The sequence below is a fragment of the Panulirus ornatus genome, chromosome 5 (assembly GCF_036320965.1).
Source record: "Panulirus ornatus isolate Po-2019 chromosome 5, ASM3632096v1, whole genome shotgun sequence".
Taxonomy (NCBI): Eukaryota; Metazoa; Arthropoda; class Malacostraca; order Decapoda; family Palinuridae; genus Panulirus; species Panulirus ornatus.
This window is the reverse complement of record NC_092228.1, coordinates 1,570,896-1,591,765: the sequence shown is the minus strand read 5'-3', so window position 1 is coordinate 1,591,765 and position 20,870 is coordinate 1,570,896. Positions and strand designations below refer to the sequence as shown.

Genomic DNA, 20,870 nt, shown 5'->3' with positions numbered 1-20,870 from the left:
TGAGGCAAGATGTTCTTTCTTTCCTGTTCTTAGCTGCCACATCATTTTGGGAGTTTCCCTTCAGGGCGCTGTATTTCCTGCATCCGTACATCAAAATGGTTGACTCTTACCTTTCTAAACAAGGAAAAATCAGAATTCTCGCCAGGATGCACGACAATGTGGATACAAGTGAGATTTCCTGGTGTACTGGGCGCTCAGAACGCCCGATCAGGCGGCTGCTTCCTGCAACACGTCATCAGTGCCTCGCCTCATTCAGATCAAGACACAACAAACCCAACACATGAACCTTTATTATCTCAGGAGCCGCCTTGCCAACTCCATGCCCACACGTCTGCAGATGGTAGTTAAGGCCAAACGAGAGATACTAAGATGTGACACCGTCTTTGAAAATGCACTGAGGAGGAGGATGGACAAGGTATATATATATATATATATATATATATATATATATATATATATATATATATATATATATATATATATATATATATTCTTCCCAGGAACACATGTACCTATTTGGGGATCAGAAGGTGACATAAAACTAGAGGTGCATTAGGTGGAAAATCTTCCGATAAAGGACTTTGTTTGCACCCGCGTGGCCGTGTTGACGCTTTCCCTCCCTCCGTGCGTGCGTGGGTCTGCTGCCTCCTACAGCAGCAGGTGTCGCTCTGTGTTGCTGGTGTGATGAACGTTGTAGAGTTGATCAGGAATGATCATAACATTACTCTACCTGGCTTTATGATCATCAACTGCCAGGCTCGTTACCATCGTAGACGTGACGTTGTCACCTCAGCCGGACACTGGTGAGCAGTGTTCATGTGTTCATGTGACTACCATGATCATACTGTGGTCCCTCCCTGTCTGGATGTTACAGATTTAACGAAACGTGTCATGTTGCTGCGGACTTGTGATTTCTATTCGTTGTAAAGAAAAGTAAAGAAAAAATAATAGCATTACTCATTACGCAGAGAACGTGCCAACCATACATCTTGGTATACGCGCCTTTAACGGCGTAGGACACCCCCCCTTCCCCGGTAGTTTCGACCGTACGCAGGGGTTTGGTGCGTAACCCGCCAAGATGTACGCACAAACTTTGCTTGTCACTTCGTGCCGTCGTACGGTGGCTTTAGTGTGCTCGCTGCGTCTGGCCCTCACGTCTTTCTCAGCTGAGGTTTGCAAGTGCAGTATAGCAGGAAGGAGGAGGAGGATCAAGGGATAAATACTCCCTTAGGGAACTGGTCTGAGCATTACGACAAATGTCTGAGCGTCGAGTGTGTGGATGATGTGGGAGGTGACGCGCCAGGGAGCAGTGGTGTCCGGTGCTGGCGACAACCAGGTTTTTCACGTCATGGAATACCAGAAAAAAAAATTATCGCGAGACAATTTTATGTGAAGAAAGGACCTTGATTACTCGTATAATGTGCTATTAGGAGATGGCTCTTGCACGCTCCTTGTAAAGTTAACCTTACCACTGATTACTTTGCCATAACCTGCCACTGGCCATTGTAATTTCGGAATTTAATTTGCAAAAAGTTGGGTAGGAGGCCGTACGTCCTGACCTCTGGCCTGTGAGACAAATTACTAAGGACAGACAGACGTCCAGCAGGCCAGAGAATTGAGAATGATGAACCAGATTTTCCGGAGTTAAGGTAAGTTCTGAAATATAGATAGACAACCAAGAGATGATTAAAACATCTGATATTAAGGGAGTAGAGACCCAGCCGTGCTACCTGTAGTCTGTTATTCATCACAAGTTTAGTTAGTGAATGTTGACCTGAACGTGTGGTAGTGTTGATGGTTCCTGGTGACCCACAATATCTGGTCCTGTGCCACTTGGCTGTTAAGTTTGGATTGATTCTCTTCGGCGACCTCAACTACTGTATCCACAATAATATTACAACTGTATTTACCATAAAAAGGAGATTAATTGTTTTATAAACAAAATTGTTCTCGCTTCTATAATGAGGCCAACACCCGTGGGTCTATAATGAGGCCAACACCCGTGGGTCTATAATGAGGCCAACACCCGTGGGTCTATAATGAGGCCAACACCCGTGGGTCTATAATGAGGCCAACACCCGTGGGTCTATAATGAGGCCAACACCCGTGGGTCTATAATGAGGCCAACACCCGTGGGTCTATAATGAGGCCAACACCCGTGGGTTTCCCTCACAGGAAAATGTCGTCGTATATAAGACGACCATTTGTTTACATAGATGATGTAAAGAGGACAGATTTTTCGAATCCTTTCAAAACAGATTTTTGATTGAGGTAGTGTACGTGGCTTCCAGTACCTGTCTGGAACACCCACCGGCACTCTCTCTCTCTCTCTCTCTCTCTCTCTCTCTCTCTCTCTCTCTCTCTCTCTCTCTCTCTCTCTCTCTCTCTCTCTCTCTCTCTCTCTCTCTCTCTCTCTCTCTCTCTCTCTCTCTCTCTCTCTCTCCCAGCGCTCACGACTTTTTTCCACGTCACTGAATCGCCTCCATGATCATTCAGAAACCTTGAAGGTGGTTGGGAAACCTTCATGTGATCCATGCCTCAGTTTGCTAGTCTTCCAACACTTTACAGCCCCTCCCTGCTCTTTGCAGTCTCTTTCTGCGCCTCACAGCCCCTTCCAGTACTTCATGAACTCCCTCCAGCACTTTGCAGTCCCCCCAGTGCTTCACATGCCCCTATCAGCACTTCGCAGTTCCTTCCAGCACTTTACAAGTACTTTCCAGCACCTCAAAGCTCCTTCCAGCGTTTCAAGGTCCGTTTCAGTGCTTCACGGCTCCTTCCAGTGCTTTATAAGCCCCTTTGTTTCCTCAAGTTGTGTGGAGGTCGCTGGAACACTGGTGTGACAGAGATAGGTGGACATATAAATCTCAGTTATCTTCTGGCAAGACGAACCACCGTCCAGTTAACCCTCTAGCACTTTCCAGTCAACCTTCCCGTCCCATCGGCGTTTAGTTAACCCACCAGCACCTTCCAGCCGCCCCAGGGTCCTCCTGGTGTCGAATGTTTTCAACGGGAACACTGGGATGAAGGAGGCTGGAAGCAGTGATTCTTCAGTGATTCCAGCCGGTTCCAGTGCAACTGGAGAAGCCACTGGATGTCTGGCATTCCTTAAACTCTTTCTTGGGAGTGTAGCCTGATGCTGGATCGGGGAACATGCTGAATGGAGAGAGAGAGAGAGAGAGAGAGAGAGAGAGAGAGAGAGAGAGAGAGAGAGAGAGAGAGAGAGAGAGAGAGACAGAGGACCAAAAAATGGTAGAAATGAAAAGTGAGGGGGACCATAAACACAAGGAATGATGGGGAGGATAAAGGACGGTTTAAGGGCGCGTGAGGGAGTACTTCACTGTGTGCATCTGAGGGAGAGGGAGGGAAAAAAGGTGACGTCACGAAAAGGGAGAAGCTAAGTCCTTTATCTTGGGTAAACAGTGGCGCGTTACAGTGGAGGCTGGCTCGGCCCTCCTGCACCTCCCCTGTTGCTCGACGATATTCACAAAATCTTTGTTATTATGATGTTAACTGAAGGGCTGAGGTTAACAGTGACCTCCCAGACGAATAACATTCTGGGGTCAAGTGTTTTGTGAACATTTACTTTGTAATTAAGCGTTGATATGATTACATATTTATTGTATTAATTGCCTCATAATTATTCGTTATCTCAGCCTTATATTTTCTTGTAATATTTCTAGTAATGGAGCTTTCATTGAGGTACATTTTAACATCAAATTTTGTTTTTGGAAAAAATCTCAGAAATGTGACTTGCATTTTTGTTATTTTTCTTAAAGACAGATTTTGTAGTAACCTCCTCAGTTACGTCATACTCTTCATAATGAACAAGATTGTTGGATCCACATGTTTAGGAAACATTGAATTCCGCAGTTAAACTTTGAAACATTATGTTTGATACTAAATAATATAGCCTGATATAGTCTAACCTAACCTAACCTAACCTAACCTAACCTAATCTAATCTAATCTAACCTAACCTCACCTAACCTAACCTAACCTAAGCTAACCTAACCTAAGCTAGAGCTATCTTGCCTAACCTAACCTAACCTAACCTAACCTAAGCTAGGGCTATCTTGCCTGATATAGTCTAACCTAACCTAACCTAACCTAACCTAACCTAGCTTAACGTCACTAAGTTAAACTTAACTGTATACAGAGAGGATCCCGACTGTGTTTCATATAACGTCATCCATTGGTTTATTTTGACATTTCCTCTGTTCCCGCCTTTCTTTGTAAACAGTAGGCTGTTGAGTTCATTAGTCACCAGATATAAGATTAATTGACTAATTACCTCTTAGTGAAATGGTCGTTGATCTGTTGACGGATAGTAAACGACAAATCCAAGTAAATAGTAAGCGAAAATAAATGATTAACGTCCATAAAAGTGACGGACGTTGATGATCCAGTAAACCATCAGTCGCAAGGAGTCGTTATGTTGACCAGTTCGGTTGTTCGTGTAAGAGATGTTTACGGATGAGCGACATATGATCTGGTCTCGTTCATCTCTGACTCTGACCCACAGCAGCGAAGACCATCACAAACGATCGTTCATCTTAACCGCTGTAACTGCCAGACCTTCATCATTAGTTTCAAATTACCCGCCAAAATCTATTCTCCTAAAAAGAGCTCGGTTTTTTTTTTTTTTTCTGGTTGTCTATATGCCAAGGGTAAACTTTTAGCTTTCTTTAGATGTAAAGAAAATGTTTACTTGTTAATGTGATCATAGATTATTGTACTGTGTGATTTAGATTATACTGTGATTATAGATGATTATACTGCGATTATAGATGATTGGCAGGTAGGGGAGGAGGGTAGATCAATATTGGTGGGGATTAGCACACTTCGGTGTCTTGCGTGAATAATTCTTCAGTAAACATGGTCAGTGCAGGATACGAATGTGAAGGGATCAAGAAGGTGAAGTTCGAGATTAATATAAATCATGGAATATAAACTTATCGTGGTCAGAGTAGCAGTGTGGTTGTTTATAATTACCTTAGGACCAATGTCTATAATACGTATGGTCTTAATGTTACCCGGGAGCTTTCTGAAGGTTACTGTAGCCTGAGACTGCGTTACTTCCAGCAACAGGGATATGTAGAATCCTTGCTGGGAGAAGTTCTTCGACAAGTCACCTTTAGGGAGGTTATGTCATTGTGAGGAAAGTCTCATCAAGGAACTTTCACTCCAAGAAATATCCACGTTTCCCTACTGCTGGAAGCAGCGTCGCCTTGGGCTGCATAACACCCCGTTCTCGGTGCGCTGTTACTGGCACAAGGATCCGTGTGTGGCTGTGGTGTAGTGAAGTGGGGCTCTTGTGTGGACGTGTGTGTGGTGTAGTGAAGTGGGGCTCTTGTGTGGACGTGTGTGTGGTGTAGTGAAGTGGGGCTCTTGTGTGGACGTGTGTGTGGTGTAAGTTGTGACGATTTGATTCTCCACAAGTGATTCAGTTCATGATAACTGAAGAGACGTCCTGGGACTTATGTCATAGGTTATCGGTTAGCGCTCCCAGCTCCCACGCAAAAAGTACAAGGTACGAGTCCTTTGTGTTGCAGGGTATTATGTGTTCTATGAAAGTGCTCGTTCATATGCACTGTATTCGTGTGTGTGCATATATATATATATATATATATATATATATATATATATATATATATATATATATATAATTAGCATATTTATTCACACGTCATTTCTCCCAGACGAGGGTATTTTGCACGTGCGTGTCGTGAGGTGGTCGAACACGTGTATATTGGCTTGATTACTCTCTCTCTCCCTGCGTCTCTCTGGCTCGAGAAATGTTTCCATGCCAAGGATTTTGGCCAAGTCTGACTTGGGGTCTTAACTAGACATGAATATAATAGGTCTTTTGAAAAGGTTTAGACATTGTATGCCTGTAAGTATGAGAGAATTCGTTGAGCTTCGTTAGACTTCATATCTTATTCCATGTTTCATTATCTGTCACATTTGCTATAAAAATCACTCTTCACTAGCTTCATGTACTTGAATATATATATATATATATATATATATATATATATATATATATATATATATATATATATATATATATATATATATATATATAATCCCTCTCCTTGTGTTTTAACAGGTGTAGGATTACTGTTGATCAGTAACAAGGTACCAGCAAGGCGTGGCTGACCCGTGGCTTGCGTGTGGCTCCTGCATTCAGTAGTTTCTTTGTGGTATCTTGTTACACGAAGATTGACCGTTATGATGCTCCCTCTTCTCTCTTACAGCTCAGCTGTGGAATTAGTTTCTCAAGTTGTTCCTCTATCCTTTTTCTTGTCTTATTTTCCTGTCATCTGAGTTAGCCATGACGGGTATACTTGGCGCGTGTCTGCCCCGTCATTATGGAAAAAAGGGAAAATATTCTAGCACTTCAATACGACCCCTGATCACGATGTGCGACCCTTGATCACGATGTACGACCCTTGATCACGATGTGCGACCCTTGATCACGATGTACGACCCTTGATCACGATGTGCGACCCTTGATCACGATGTACGACCCTTGATCACGATGTACGACCCCTGATCACGATGTGCGACCCCTGATCACGATGTGCGACCCTTGATCACGATGTACGACCCTTGATCACGATGTACGACCCTTGGGTATGATGGTCTGGCCTTTGACTTTACTGTTAAATTAGTGTCAGGTCAAAGGTCAGTCTTATGCGTGTAGTGTGTGATGATGTCATGTTGATAAAGCAGTTATCACTTTATGTATTATGGGTCAGTAGTGACCACGGGCCTCCTCCGTGGATGGTGTTTGTATGTTTCAGTTTTTGTTTATGTGATCAGTTTTGATATTATTTAGAGACATGAACTAATAACATCATCACCTGGTCGGTCCATCAGTGCACAAAGTTGTGGGCAGTAATAACACTGGTTGTATTTCATAAGTTTGTATGGAACCTATAACCTCAGTTACTTCAAAGATTAGAATAAAAACGGTTAAGTTCCAACGTATGTGAAGCAAATTCGGATATTCAGGTGTAGAAATATTTTCAACCAATATCTGGATGACTATTTCTCTAAAATGTAAATTTCCCGCATCCCATCATAGACATGAGATAAATTGAGCTGAAAATATATGATTTCCAAACGTGTGTGTGTGTGTGTGTGTGTGTGTGTGTGTGTGTGTGTGGATCACTGACTTGCTGTCGACTACAAAGCTGGATCCAATTTGAGTCTCTTTCTTTGTTTCATGTGTTTGTGTTTTTACATCATTACATCATGGAACTTCCTCCTACGTCCACATTTGTCGCTTTAGTTCAGTAATGTGTTTGTGGTTGAGTTTCATATCGTGGACGACACCCTCATGAAGTCCAGTTTGTATATACACAAGAAATATAGAATGAAACCATAAATAACTGATCCATGTTACCCCCAACTCGGATTAATTGCTCAATCGTTTTTTATAACTTTTGAGTAAATGTAAAGGATAAAGTATTTCATATATATATACATATATATATATATATATATATATATATATATATATATATATATATATATATATATATATATATATATATATATATTGTTGAAAAATGTTGTTAGTACTAGTAATTAACTCATCACAGTTTGTCATGAGAGTTCATAGGTTGTTATTTGATCATGGGAAACAGATTGTTTGGTTATTTAGTCCTGTATACTGCCAGGGTGAGGAAGTCTGCCAGGGTGGGGAAGTCTGCCAGGGTGAGGAAGTCTGCCAGGGTGAGGAAACTTGCCAGGGTGAGGAAGTCTGCCAGGGTGAGGAAGTCTGCCAGGGTGAGGAAGTCTGCCAGGGTGGGGAAGTCTGCCAGGGTGAGGAAGTCTGCCAGGGTGAGGAAGTCTGCCAGGGTGAGGAAACCTGCCAGGGTGAGGAAGTCTGCCAGGGTGAGGAAGTCTGCCAGGGTGAGGAAGTCTGCCAGGGTGAGGAAGTCTGCCAGGGTGAGGAAGTCTGCCAGGGTGGGGAAGTCTGCCAGGGTGAGGAAGTCTGCCAGGGTGAGGAAGTCTGCCAGGGTGAGGAAACCTGCCAGGGTGAGGAAGTCTGCCAGGGTGAGGAAGTCTGCCAGGGTGAGGAAGTCTGCCAGGGTGAGGAAACCTGCCAGGGTGAGGAAGTCTGCCAGGGTGAGGAAGTCTGCCAGGGTGGGGAAGTCTGCCAGGGTGAGGAAGTCTGCCAGGGTGAGGAAGTCTGCCAGGGTGGGGAAGCGTGCCAGCGCCAGTATGACCGCTGATCATATAATCATGAAAACCATCAGGACTGGCCGAGTATTATATAAGTGTTCTTTTTTCACCTTTTTTCTTCCTTAAAGAGACGTGTTTAGAAACAACAGTTGACATGTTCAAGTTTAATACATCTTGATGACGTAGAATCTACGATAGGCTTAGTCCTTAATAAGAATAGCCAACCCAGCGAGCTTCCATACATACACTTCTTTAGTTCACCGTTGAGAGTCAGGTGCCTCATTATCATGGACGTGGATTAATTCTAGTGTCAGATTGTGTGACCTTCGTGTGTGGATATAATGATATAAGAGTCGTCCTCCATGATCCTTCCCTAAACATCGTTCAGCAGACACACCAGGGGCCTGGGAGGGCTGGTTCCTGCTGTGCTCTCACGGTATCATGGTAATATGGTTGATGCCATGAAAGACCCTGTCTGATTTTTCATGAGAGTAACTCATGAATTCCTCTTTGATATATGCTGGAAGTTCTATCAGGTTAGGATACCTTCATGGCCGCCTCGCGCACACGGTAAAATTTCCGTCATATTTTCTAAGCTTAAGACTAATTAGATGTGGTGGAGAGCCGCCTCTTCTGCCATGTACTTGTGATAATGCTGACGATTGTGATGGTGTGAGCAGAACAATGTACAACTACAACAACAAACACAAGTTATGTTTTGTGGTCTATATAAACATTCTTTTTTTTCTTTGATGGTGATCTCGCAAAGTATGGCTGTCATCCGGGCGGCTGACGACAACTGTGTTAGGACAGAAGAGTGAGTGTTGTCGTCTTGGGCAACACCAGCAGGCTGGTGGGAACGGTCGTCAGTCGCTGGAAGAGTTAGTAGCCAGGTTAGTGGTCGCTGGCGGTGACATCCTCCGACCCTGGCTGCAGTCCTCTACATGTGGGACGTCAACACACACTACAGGGTACAGAAGCCGAGGCTCTGAAATTGGATTTCAGCTTCCCTGAGATGTCTGGCCGCCTCAGAATCTCGGTTTGGTAACGTAATTAAACAAGCGAGGGTGAATTTCAAGGCCGGCGTCTGTATTGTTCTCAGCATGTGTCATATAATGCAACAGCTGACGAGATGAAACTTTATGTGAGATCGTCTGTCTGAGGAAATGTCGTGGATAACGTGATCCCTGACGACACGCTCACTCTCTTAGATCATCATGTTCCTGGCGTCGCATCTCGTCATGTTCCTGGCGTCGGGTCTCGTCATGTTCCTGGCGTCGGATCTCGTCATGTTCCTGGCGTCGGATCTCGTCATGTTCCTGGCGTCGGATATGGTCGTGTTCCTGGCGTCGGATCTCGTCATGTTCCTGGCGTCGGATCTCGTCATGTTCCTGGCGTCGGATCTCGTCATGTTCCTGGCGTCGGGTCTCGTCATGTTCCTGGCGTCGGATCTCGTCATGTTCCTGGCGTCGGGTCTCGTCATGTTCCTGGCGTCGGGTCTCGTCATGTTCCTGGCGTCGCATCTCGTCATGTTCCTGGCGTCGCATCTCGTCATGTTCCTGGCGTCGGGTCTCGTCATGTTCCTGGCGTCGGGTCTCGTCATGTTCCTGGCGTCGCATCTCGTCATGTTCCTGGCGTCGGGTCTCGTCATGTTCCTGGCGTCGGGTCTCGTCATGTTCCTGGCGTCGCATCTCGTCGTGTTCCTGGCGTCAGATCTCGTCGTGTTCCTGGCGTCAGATCTCGTCATGTTCCTGGCGTCGGATATGGTCGTGTTCCTGGCGTCAGATGTCGTTTTAAAAACATGTTTTGTACAAGACAGTGATGAGAGGGGAACCTCAGTATGGCGAGAGTTGTCAGGTGTTGAGAGCAACTTGTGATGATGATTAATGTTGCGTCTTGCACACTTCGTCTAGTTAGCCTGTGAGACGTGGAATGTGTTGAGGGATCAGCGATGCACATAATGGGATGGCCGAGGAGGACACGTCATGCCAGGAAAACGACGAACACAAAAGTATTTTTTATCATTCCACTGTGGCTTGTGAGCAGGTTGAGGAAGGTCCACCTCAAAGATGTGAGCAGTACATAATGCTGGGCGAGTACAAGATCCACAGATTACATATAACTGTATTTCCTGCACAGTGCAACACTGCCAGCGTGCAGGAAGCAGATTTTGTGATACAGAATATGTTGGGTTTGCAGGAGAGCGAGGAGGATACCGTTATGTGCAACATGTTTGTGTTACTGCAGCGAGGAAGGATAAGACGTTGATAGTGTATACAGCGAGACGAACGACATTTATAATGAGATGGAGTTGTATATAGAGATGTTTGCACTATCGTCAGGTGAAGGAACTTCATGTTACAAACAAGTTCATCAGTTCCCTGCTCATGAGTATGGCGTAGCATAACATAAAATCCTGGAAGGTGTTCTGCGGACTACATATGATGATGATACTGCACAAAGTTCCCAAGATATCTTTTGTTGGATATTTGTAAGATGAAATATGTTTGTAGTTATCTCCATGATTGTTGGCTGCTTTGTATTACAGGACAACCTGATGAGATCACAAATACAGTGGTCCAATTGAATCATATATATATCTATATGTTTACCAAATGGCGTCCTAGCTACAGGAAAAGTGAAACACGATGTTCCCATGTGCACTTTCGGGTAATGATCATTCTCTGCGTCTCCCTCGTTTCCAGGATGTAAGGCGTTACAGTAGACACTGGGAGACTTGTGATAATTGGTACAATTTGTATATAGGGAAGTTGATCATAGCAAGATAGTGACCAAGTAAGTGATAATTCCATTATTATTTATCCATTAACATTACATAAGTTGATGATCAAATAATTCTGTAATTGTAAAGTTAATTCTCGAGCAACGGGGACTAAATCTTGAAGTTCCTGGTGACCACCAGCTCACACTAACTTTTCATTGATTATTCAATCAGAAAGTCACCTCATCTGCATAATTGTGTCTGAGAATTTTTGAATGAAATGACATTATTCTATGTAAGATCCAGGATAGAGACTGAGGAAGATCTGTGAATTTAGCTCATGTGTCTACCAAAATACTTCCACTTCCCACTGGTACGTGGACAACTGGGTAGATAAGATGACAGTGAGCCAGCACAGGGCCGCCAGAGGTCGGACCCACATGGTCCGAAACTTGGGCGTGGCACTTGGCCTACACCCAGCCCTGGTGTTCTTCCTCCACTCGTGGCTGGTTGATAAATCGACACCTGGCTTGCGTTGGGAATAGGAATGTTTACCTACGTAAAAGTACAGACGTGGCAGAAATACGCAAAGTTAGGAGACGGGTCAACACCAGTGTAAAACTCTCCCCCCGTAACACACAAACAGTAATCACATACATACATACATACATACATACATAAGATAAGAGTGTCACCAGTATTGTGGTATTATAAAAGTACTTCTTCCCAGTATTTTAGGTAAGTTTCTTTTGTAACTACATAAATATGGCCGCTGGCTGTTCTACCCCTGCGTCTTTCAAACAACTGTTGACTATCTTCATCATAGATCTTATGTAAAACGTTCGTGGTTGTGATCAGGTCACCTTTTGCTCTTCATTCTTGTATTATGGGCAGATTTAAGGCCACCAGCCTTTCCTTAGAACCCGGCTTTCATAGTTCTGGTACCATCTTCATCGTCCTAATCTGAACCATTTTCTGAGTTCGTTGTGTTCCTTCAAGTGTGATGACCAAACCTGAGCAGCATAGTCTTGTTTTAACCCGATGTGATGTGAACACTTGCCATGATATTTCCTCATCCAAAACTTGAATATATTCTCATGTTTACCTGGAGACGGTTTATCCCTTTCCTGTCCTCCTGATATAAGACTTTACCGACAAGTTAAGGGTGTTGGCAACCCACAAGTTCCTCACACACACACACACACACACACACACACACACACACACACACACACACACACACACATTCCTACAGTAGCACAGTAACTCCTTCGTGATGTACATACTGGGGCTTTTCATTCACTGACTCTCACCATCATTACTTCATATTTACTGAAGTTAGATTTCACGTTTCAGCAAACTCTGAGGTGTGTGTGTGTTTCCTTCCCTCATGTAATAACAGTTGTAATGTGAACTATAACAGGAAAGTGTATTGTACAAAGTAACATAATGTTATGAAATTTCACAGGACTGTTTTCTAGTGCGTCATGTGTATGAGTGCCAGCCCTACGGTAATTAAGCTCTGTTAATTGAACCCAAAGACCAAAAATATTGGGAAAAAAAATTATGGCATCAATAATGAGAAACATTAGCGAGTATGGCGCTTGAGTCTGACACACTGGTGACCCCTGACATTCACACCCACTCACCCCATTAACGTGCATACGAGTCAACCTTCAGGTCAATGATTCCTAAATTCCAGGATCACATACTTCCAAAGTCCAGGATCACATACTTCCAAAGTCCAGGATCACATACTTCCAAAGTTAGTTTCAAGATGTTACAACTTGCACATCGTACCGATGTGACATTTACATTTGTACATTGTTATATATTTCGTACGTTCCAGATTGTTGTGTTGCTCAAGTTTTCAGTATTGCCAGAATTCCACCCTGTGTGAAGACTCAGATATTCAGTTATATTTGCCTCGTGTTGAAGCAGTTTTGGGTATTAGAAAGCTCCGTTTTCGTCGCTGCCAATTATGGTGCGACCCAACTAGCTAGCTGCCTGCCTGCAGGACTCCACACTAATCGTCCGATATTCAAAATTAATTGATGGTGATTATCCGGACGACAGGTCTCTGCCTCCACGGGGAGCTAAGTTTGCCAGCAATTGACAGCTTCCCAGCCAGGCTGGAGGGACACAGGGAGTTTGTGTCTGTTAAATAGATGGAGGTGGAGATGGTGTTAGGATACGTTGGAGGGAATGAGGGAGAGAGCACTGTTGGGGAGGGGGGCAGTGTCAATGTTGGAGAGGATGCAGAGAGCCGTAAGATGTGGTTGTGGGGAGATAGGAGGATAACGTAGGAGGAATGTGTGGGTGGTGGAGATTAAGTTGTAAGATGATGATGATGATGATGATGTGATGATGATGATGCAAGATGATGATGATGATGTTTTAAGATGATGATGATGTGATGATGATGATGATGATGTGATGATGATGATGTAAGATGATGATGATGATGTTTTAAGATGATGATGATGATGATGTGATGATGATGATGATGATGTGATGATGATGATGTAAGATGATGATGATGATGTTTTAAGATGATGATGATGATGATGTGATGATGATGATGATGATGTGATGATGATGATGATGTAAGATGATGATGATGATGATGATGTGATGATGATGATGCAAGATGATGATGATGATGTTTTAAGATGATGATGATGTGATGATGATGATGATGATGTGATGATGATGATGTAAGATGATGATGATGATGTTTTAAGATGATGATGATGATGATGTGATGATGATGATGATGATGTGATGATGATGATGTGATGATGATGATGATGTAAGATGATGATGATGATGATGATGTGATGATGATGATGCAAGATGATGATGATGATGTTTTAAGATGATGATGATGTGATGATGATGATGATGATGTGATGATGATGATGTAAGATGATGATGATGATGTTTTAAGATGATGATGATGATGATGTGATGATGATGATGATGATGTGATGATGATGATGATGATGTGATGATGATGATGTAAGATGATGATGATGATGTTTTAAGATGATGATGATGATGATGTGATGATGATGATGATGATGTGATGATGATGATGATGTAAGATGATGATGATGATGATGATGTAAGATGATGATGATGATGATGATGTAAGATGATGATGATGATGATGATGATGATGTGATGATGATGATGATGATGTAAGATGATGATGATGATGATGATGTGATGATGATGATGATGCAAGATGATGATGATGATGTTTTAAGATGATGATGATGATGATGATGTGATGATGATGATGATGATGTGATGATGATGATGTGATGATGATGATGATGATGTGATGATGATGATGATGTAAGATGATGATGATGATGTTTTAAGATGATGATGATGTTGATGATAACGTGAAGATAAGAATATTCAGTTATTTGATCAACGTTGATAATGTTACATGAATTATGATAGATGGATGGTGACCCCTGGCCATGACTAACGCGTATTTATGGTTAGTATTGTCTTAAAAGTCACCGTATAATTTATTGTATGATTTAGTGAATTAATACATTATATTACGTTTTTGTCTCGTATTATCATAATACATTCATCTGCCGTGTTTACTGGGGGAAAGATTAAGACTAAATTTCCTTCATATCAGTATATGTTAGTGATCCACACCAGTGTATGGTATGTCTTAATTGCTATGTTATTCGATATCCGCGTCATATATATATATATATATATATATATATATATATATATATATATATATATATATATATATATATATATATATATGATTTTTTTTTATTCCTGATTTTTAGTTTCATTGTGCTAAATTTAACCTTTAGATAATAAAGTTTTTTTTTGTATCATTCAAAAGGTTTTCGTGACGTTATTACTAATGATGATGCAGTTGTAATGTGTGTGTGTGTATGGTAAGGTTCGTGTGTGAGTCATGAATGATATTTGTCTTCCCTGGCAGTAGAGGGATCGTGGCCATACAAGTATCAAACGACCTCACCAGCAAGACGTCCATCCACACTCATGGCAACACCCACACCTACGCCCACACCCAGGTTTACCACGCCCAGACCTCGGTCCTGCACGCCCACACCGCCACAGTCCTCCGCCCTGTTCGGTCTGGAGACGGTCTGGGGACCAGCGAGAACGTGACCAGCGGCACACATGGTGGTGACCTGACCAACAATCCGGGAACACAGGTTGGTCACTGTGGCTTATAGTGTGTACGTCCCTGTGTGTCTGACACACTCTGTATCCATCAGGTTAGTCTCCTGGATTGATCTGTGTCAAGATGGTATGGAGATGTATACAGGCAGGGATGGGAGAGTGTACCTACCCACTCTGCAGTTATAGAATCATTCACAAATTCAATATATATATATATATATATATATATATATATATATATATATATATATATATATATATATATATATATATATATATATATAATCATAGGTATCCCTCGTATCAAACCATAACATATTTGGTCTGTAACTGTATCATCATAAGTCTAACTCGTGTTTAGATATTTAACAATATACCTGAGTGATGCCGCCAGATCTTGCCCCATTCGACGGGTAATTCAGGGTCAGGAGCCATGTTACGGGTGATTAATGATTGGACGACGGATCGTTGGCAGGAACGAACAGTTTGATAATCCAGGCTTCCCAGAGGGAGACGCTGAGCTCATGGTGAAGGGAACCGGACGGGGTCATGCCGTGTGTGGGCAGTGTTCGGCTCAGGGTATACACTGGTCACGGGGGATGTATGTGAGGAAGAACTGTTGTACACATGTTGTACACATGTTCGTCAGCCTCAGTGTTCTTCATAATTCATTTATTCAAACTGAGCAAAATGTCCGGCTACATACAGGTGTGTGTGTGTGTGTGTGTGTGTGTGTGTGTGTGTGTGTGTGGATCCTGAGTTAAGGCTTCATGTGGTTCAGTATTCTGTATTGTATAAAATCATACAACACACACACACACACACACACACACACACACACATATATATATATATATATATATATATATATATATATATATATATATATATATATATATATATATATATATATATATATATATGCGATGTGACCTTACTGCTAGACATGAAAACAACATTTGAAGACATTCTGAGAGAGAGAGAGAGAGAGAGAGAGAGAGAGAGAGAGAGAGAGAGAGAGAGAGAGAGAGAGAGTGATAATCATTTCACAGATACCATGACAGACTCCTGTTAATATTTAGTATAGTAAACAAATAGTTGTAATATGCCAGTAGTTATGATGCTAAGATTTCACTGTTAATTCTGTAGGTTCCATAACCTTCCGTGGGTCATCTCGTCCCACCCTCGGGGTCCCACAACCTCCCACCATGGCGATCCCACAACCTCCTCCTCCTCCTCCTCCTCCTGGTGATCATGTGTCCTCCCTTCGTCTCTACAGCATCCGGTGAGTCAGGCCAGCAAGCTGGGAGGCAGGAGCAGCAGTGATATGGCCAGACTCTCCCACAACATCTCGGCCATCTTGGAGAACCTCCTCAAGAACTACAACAACCAAGTGCGACCTGGTTATCACGAAGGTGGGTCACGGGGGGTCATGGCGGCTCCTCAGACGAGGTCAAGGTTGAAGGGTCGGTAGGTGTGGCCGTGAGGAAGGTTAGGGTCAGGCTCAGACGAGGATGTGACCGTACGACATTAATGACTCTAATTGATGGTTACGTTGTAAGCATTACTAGTGATAGTATTGTCTTGTTGGGTGAACTAAAGGAAACAGGACTTTGTTTTGAACCAGTAGTCAAAGTGTTATAGTTATATGATCTTTATGTTGTACTTACAATCCTACAGAAAAGTTTCATGTTAGTGTTACCATAAGAACAAACCTCACAACACGACAAGTATATGATTACTCTCAGGTCATTATGTAGTCATGATGATAAGTAGTTTATAAGTGACACTTGTAGTAACAACAGGAGTTTGTTTCAAACATTAACTCACGTAATATTCACATCTTACAACGTCATTATAGAACATTAAAGCATTATATGATGCCTTTGAAGAACGAAATTGATAAACTCGGAACAAATTGTATACGAAGAACAAAATTATATTTGGAATTGAACAAGAAATATTGTTAATTTCGTTATTTTCTTAATTGTATTGAATAAGTTTGCCATTATAAGTTTGATATTCTTCCATTAGAAGTCATCATTAAGGTATTTTTTAAAATGACTTTATAGGTAATCTATGAAAATAAAATTAGATAAAATTGCATTACATTAAATAGATAGGATGGAAGCCATCCATAGTGAGTGTGTTCTGTTCACCTGTGTTGTGTGTGTCTGTTTACCGTTGCACAAGCAGCCACCATGGTCTGTTTGTGTCAATAAACATATGGAATAAGAGACAGATCATCAAATGTCAGGAAATACAACACTCAGCAGCCAGACACCAGCACAACGCTGGCATCATGACGTGTGGTCATGTGGTTACCAAGACGTACACGTGAGCGCGGGGTATTTACCTGCGCTGCGCTGTGAATTCCTATTTGACTCTTAATTGAGTTCAGAGTTACAGTCCAACTGAAGTAGGCTATCAGGCCGGTCCTGCAGGGGGACCAGGCCGGTCCTGCAGGGGGACCAGGCCGGTCCTGCAGGGGGACCAGGCCGGTCCTGCAGGGGGACCAGGCCAGTCCTGCAGGGGGACCAGGCCGGTCCTGCAGGGGGACCAGGCCGGTCCTGCAGGGGGTCCAGGCCGGTCCTGCAGGGGGACCAGGCCGGTCCTGCAGGGGGACCAGGCCGGTCCTGCAGGGGGACCAGGCCGGTCCTGCAGGGGGACCAGGCCGGTCCTGCAGGGGGACCAGGCCGGTCCTGCAGGGGGACCAGGCCGGTCCTGCAGGGGGACCAGGCCGGTCCTGCAGGGGGACCAGGCCGGTCCTGCAGGGGGACCAGGCCGGTCCTGCAGGGGGACCAGGCCGGTCCTGCAGGGGGACCAGGCCGGTCCTGCAGGGGGACCAGGCCGGTCCTGCAGGGGGACCAGGCCGGTCCTGCAGGGGGACCAGGCCGGTCCTGCAGGGGGACCAGGCCGGTCCTGCAGGGGGACCAGGCCGGTCCTGCAGGGGGTCCAGGCCGGTCCTGCAGGGGGACCAGGCCGGTCCTGCAGGGGGACCAGGCCAGTCCTGCAGGGGGACCAGGCCGGTCCTGCAGGGGGACCAGGCCGGTCCTGCAGGGGGACCAGGCCGGTCCTGCAGGGGGACCAGGCCGGTCCTGGGGTTTGGGTACATGAAGACGGAAGACCACATGTCTGGAGGCATGAACCTCTGCCCTGTTGTCAATAATCTTGGTTGTAATTATTCTTATATTTCAGAATGTAGTCAACATGTAGTGAGATGTGGTGAGGATCATCAGTTGAAGGAAAATGTTTCTTGTTCGTCGAAGAAAAGTAGTTTTTCTTTTCTTATATACTTTTCATCGACATTTATGAACACATGTTCTGTAATGAACATATGAGTATAAACTTTTATATATATTACCTGCAATCTCATCACTCATGAATTAGCAACCATTACGTACATATATTATTATTTTATTTACTTTGTCGCTGTCTCCCGCGTTAGCGAGGTAGCGCAAGGAAACAGACGAAAGAATGGCCCAACCCACCCACACGCACATGTATATACATAAACGCGTTTATGTATGTATGTATATATATATATATATATATATATATATATATATATATATATATATATATATAAATATATATATATATATATATATATATATATATATATATATATATATATATATATATATATATATATATATTTTATATATATATATATATATATATATATATATATATATATATATATATATATATATATATATATATATATATATTCCTAAGGATGTGTTAGAACACCTTGGTTCTTCTTCAAGACTCGTGTTAGAAATCGTTGCGTGGGGTCTCATGGCTGGAGAGGCGATCTAATTGTTTTTCTGGATTGCCTCAGTATCACTTGACGCTGCATTCAGTAGCAGGGAAGATTCGATTTAGCTCCTTGCTGACGAGACGTTTGGATGAGCAGGAGGACTGGCCTGCAGCTGACATGGCAGAGATGGTCGGCGTGGGAAGGTAACATTACTGTGGTGTTGAGTTTGTTTTTATCGTTGTTTCTTTACTTTGCAATGACTTGCTGACGATGACGTAATGAAGGATATATTTTGTTATGTATCCGCTCGTATGTCACCATGATACTCTTAACCTGCATCTTTAAAAGAAGAGAGAGAGAGAGAGAGAGAGAGAGAGAGAGAGAGAGAGAGAGAGAGAGAGAGAGAGAGAGAGAGAGAGAGAGAATCTTGACTTCTTTCCAGTAACTGAATTCAGGAATTGATCGCAATTTACATATTTGTTGCACCACTTGGGCACAGGCACGACCCTACCCTGTGATGACCTAGCCTTTCAATTGACCCTTTAAGAATCAGGTCAAAGGCCGTCGGGCGTAGGGATCGTTCCGGGTCAATAGTTAAAGGCCAAGTCGTCCAGTTTAGTGGCAGATGTCGATCCCTGGTGGGAGGAAGTCTAGCTGGTTCTGGGGTGGGATGGGGGAAGGGTGGAGGTATGATTCATTATATATACTTCATTCATTGTAATTCTTTCATTATTTTATTACTTCATTCATTCAATGACTCGTTAATTGATGGATTACTTATCCATCATCATGGAAAGAAGGAAGGGAAAAAAGAGAAGGAAAAAGTAGAGTGGGAGGAGAAATGGCGTGCTGGAATAGGAATGGGAGAGGAGAAAGACAGGTCAAGGATGGAATGGTAAATAGAATACAGAACAGAGGGAAGGCGTCACGAAGGAAGAGGAAAGTTTACGATACATTATTTCTAAAGTGACAAAACTGATAAACATAATAAAGAATACAATAAAGATACAAGAATGTAATGAAAACTTGAAATACATGAGAACATGAGGAACGCGTGTACCATGACGCACCAGTAATGTCCAGCCGGGGTACATGTACCTCTCTAGTGGTACGCGAGGGTTGGCCACACGGTACGTGGTACGCGAGGGCTGTCCACACGGTACGTGGTACGCGAGAGCTGGCCACACAATACGTGGTACGCCAGGGCTGGCCACACGGTACGTGGTACGCGAGGGCTGTCCATACGGTACGTGGTACGCGAGGGCTGGCCATGCGGTACGTGGTACGCGAGGGCTGTCCACACGGTACGTGGTACGCGAGGGCTGGCCACACGGTACGTGGTACGTGAGGGCTGGCCACACGGTACGTGGTACGCGAGGGCTGGCCACACGGTACGTGGTACGCGAGGGCTGGCCATACGGTACGTGGTACGTGAGGGCTGGCCACACGGTACGTGGTACGCGAGGGCTGGCCATACGGTACGTGGTACGTGAGGGCTGGCCACACGGTACGTGGTACGCGAGGGCTGGCCACACGGTACGTGGTCATTTAGAATTTCCAGTTATATAAATACAACTATATATTCTTGGGTTGGTAGAGTTATCAGCGTGAGAGATGTTTAAATCCAGAGTGTCTTCCTGTTAAAGTAAGATATTTAGACAAAGTGATATTGCGGTGGAGAAAGGTTAGTGGTACGCGACTCAAAGAAAATGGGAAGCGTCGCAGCGGAGGATGTGATCCTTGGCGGGCCTGACGTAAACATTCATGTGTGCGGTGTCTGGGATCCTTCCCCCACCTGCCCGTGAATAACGTCTGATTACCTTCTTCATTTCATAAATCGTCTTCTACCGCCACTCACACATGTGAAGTGTCTGGGGTAAACCATGGGGTCTGTGGGGCCTGGATGTGGATAGCTAGCTGTGGTGTCGGTGCATTACAATGTGTGAGCAGATGTGACCTTTTTTCGTGTTTCCTGGCGCTACCCCGCTGA

General features: G+C 43.7%; 1 protein-coding gene across 4 annotated transcripts in view; it reads left to right on the top strand.

Annotated features, from left to right (window-relative positions):
* LOC139747069 (gamma-aminobutyric acid receptor subunit alpha-5) overlaps positions 1-20,870 on the top strand; it is a 95,364-nt gene that overhangs the window by 37,720 nt on the left and 36,774 nt on the right. For 3 of the 4 annotated variants that reach the window (XM_071658864.1, XM_071658889.1, XM_071658882.1), the window contains exons 2-3: positions 14,909-15,146; positions 16,394-16,529. In XM_071658864.1, coding sequence (XP_071514965.1) covers positions 14,909-15,146; positions 16,394-16,529 — 374 coding nt within the window. The remainder of the gene's footprint in view (positions 1-14,908; positions 15,147-16,393; positions 16,530-20,870) is intronic. The other variant, XM_071658872.1, reaches the window with a different exon arrangement.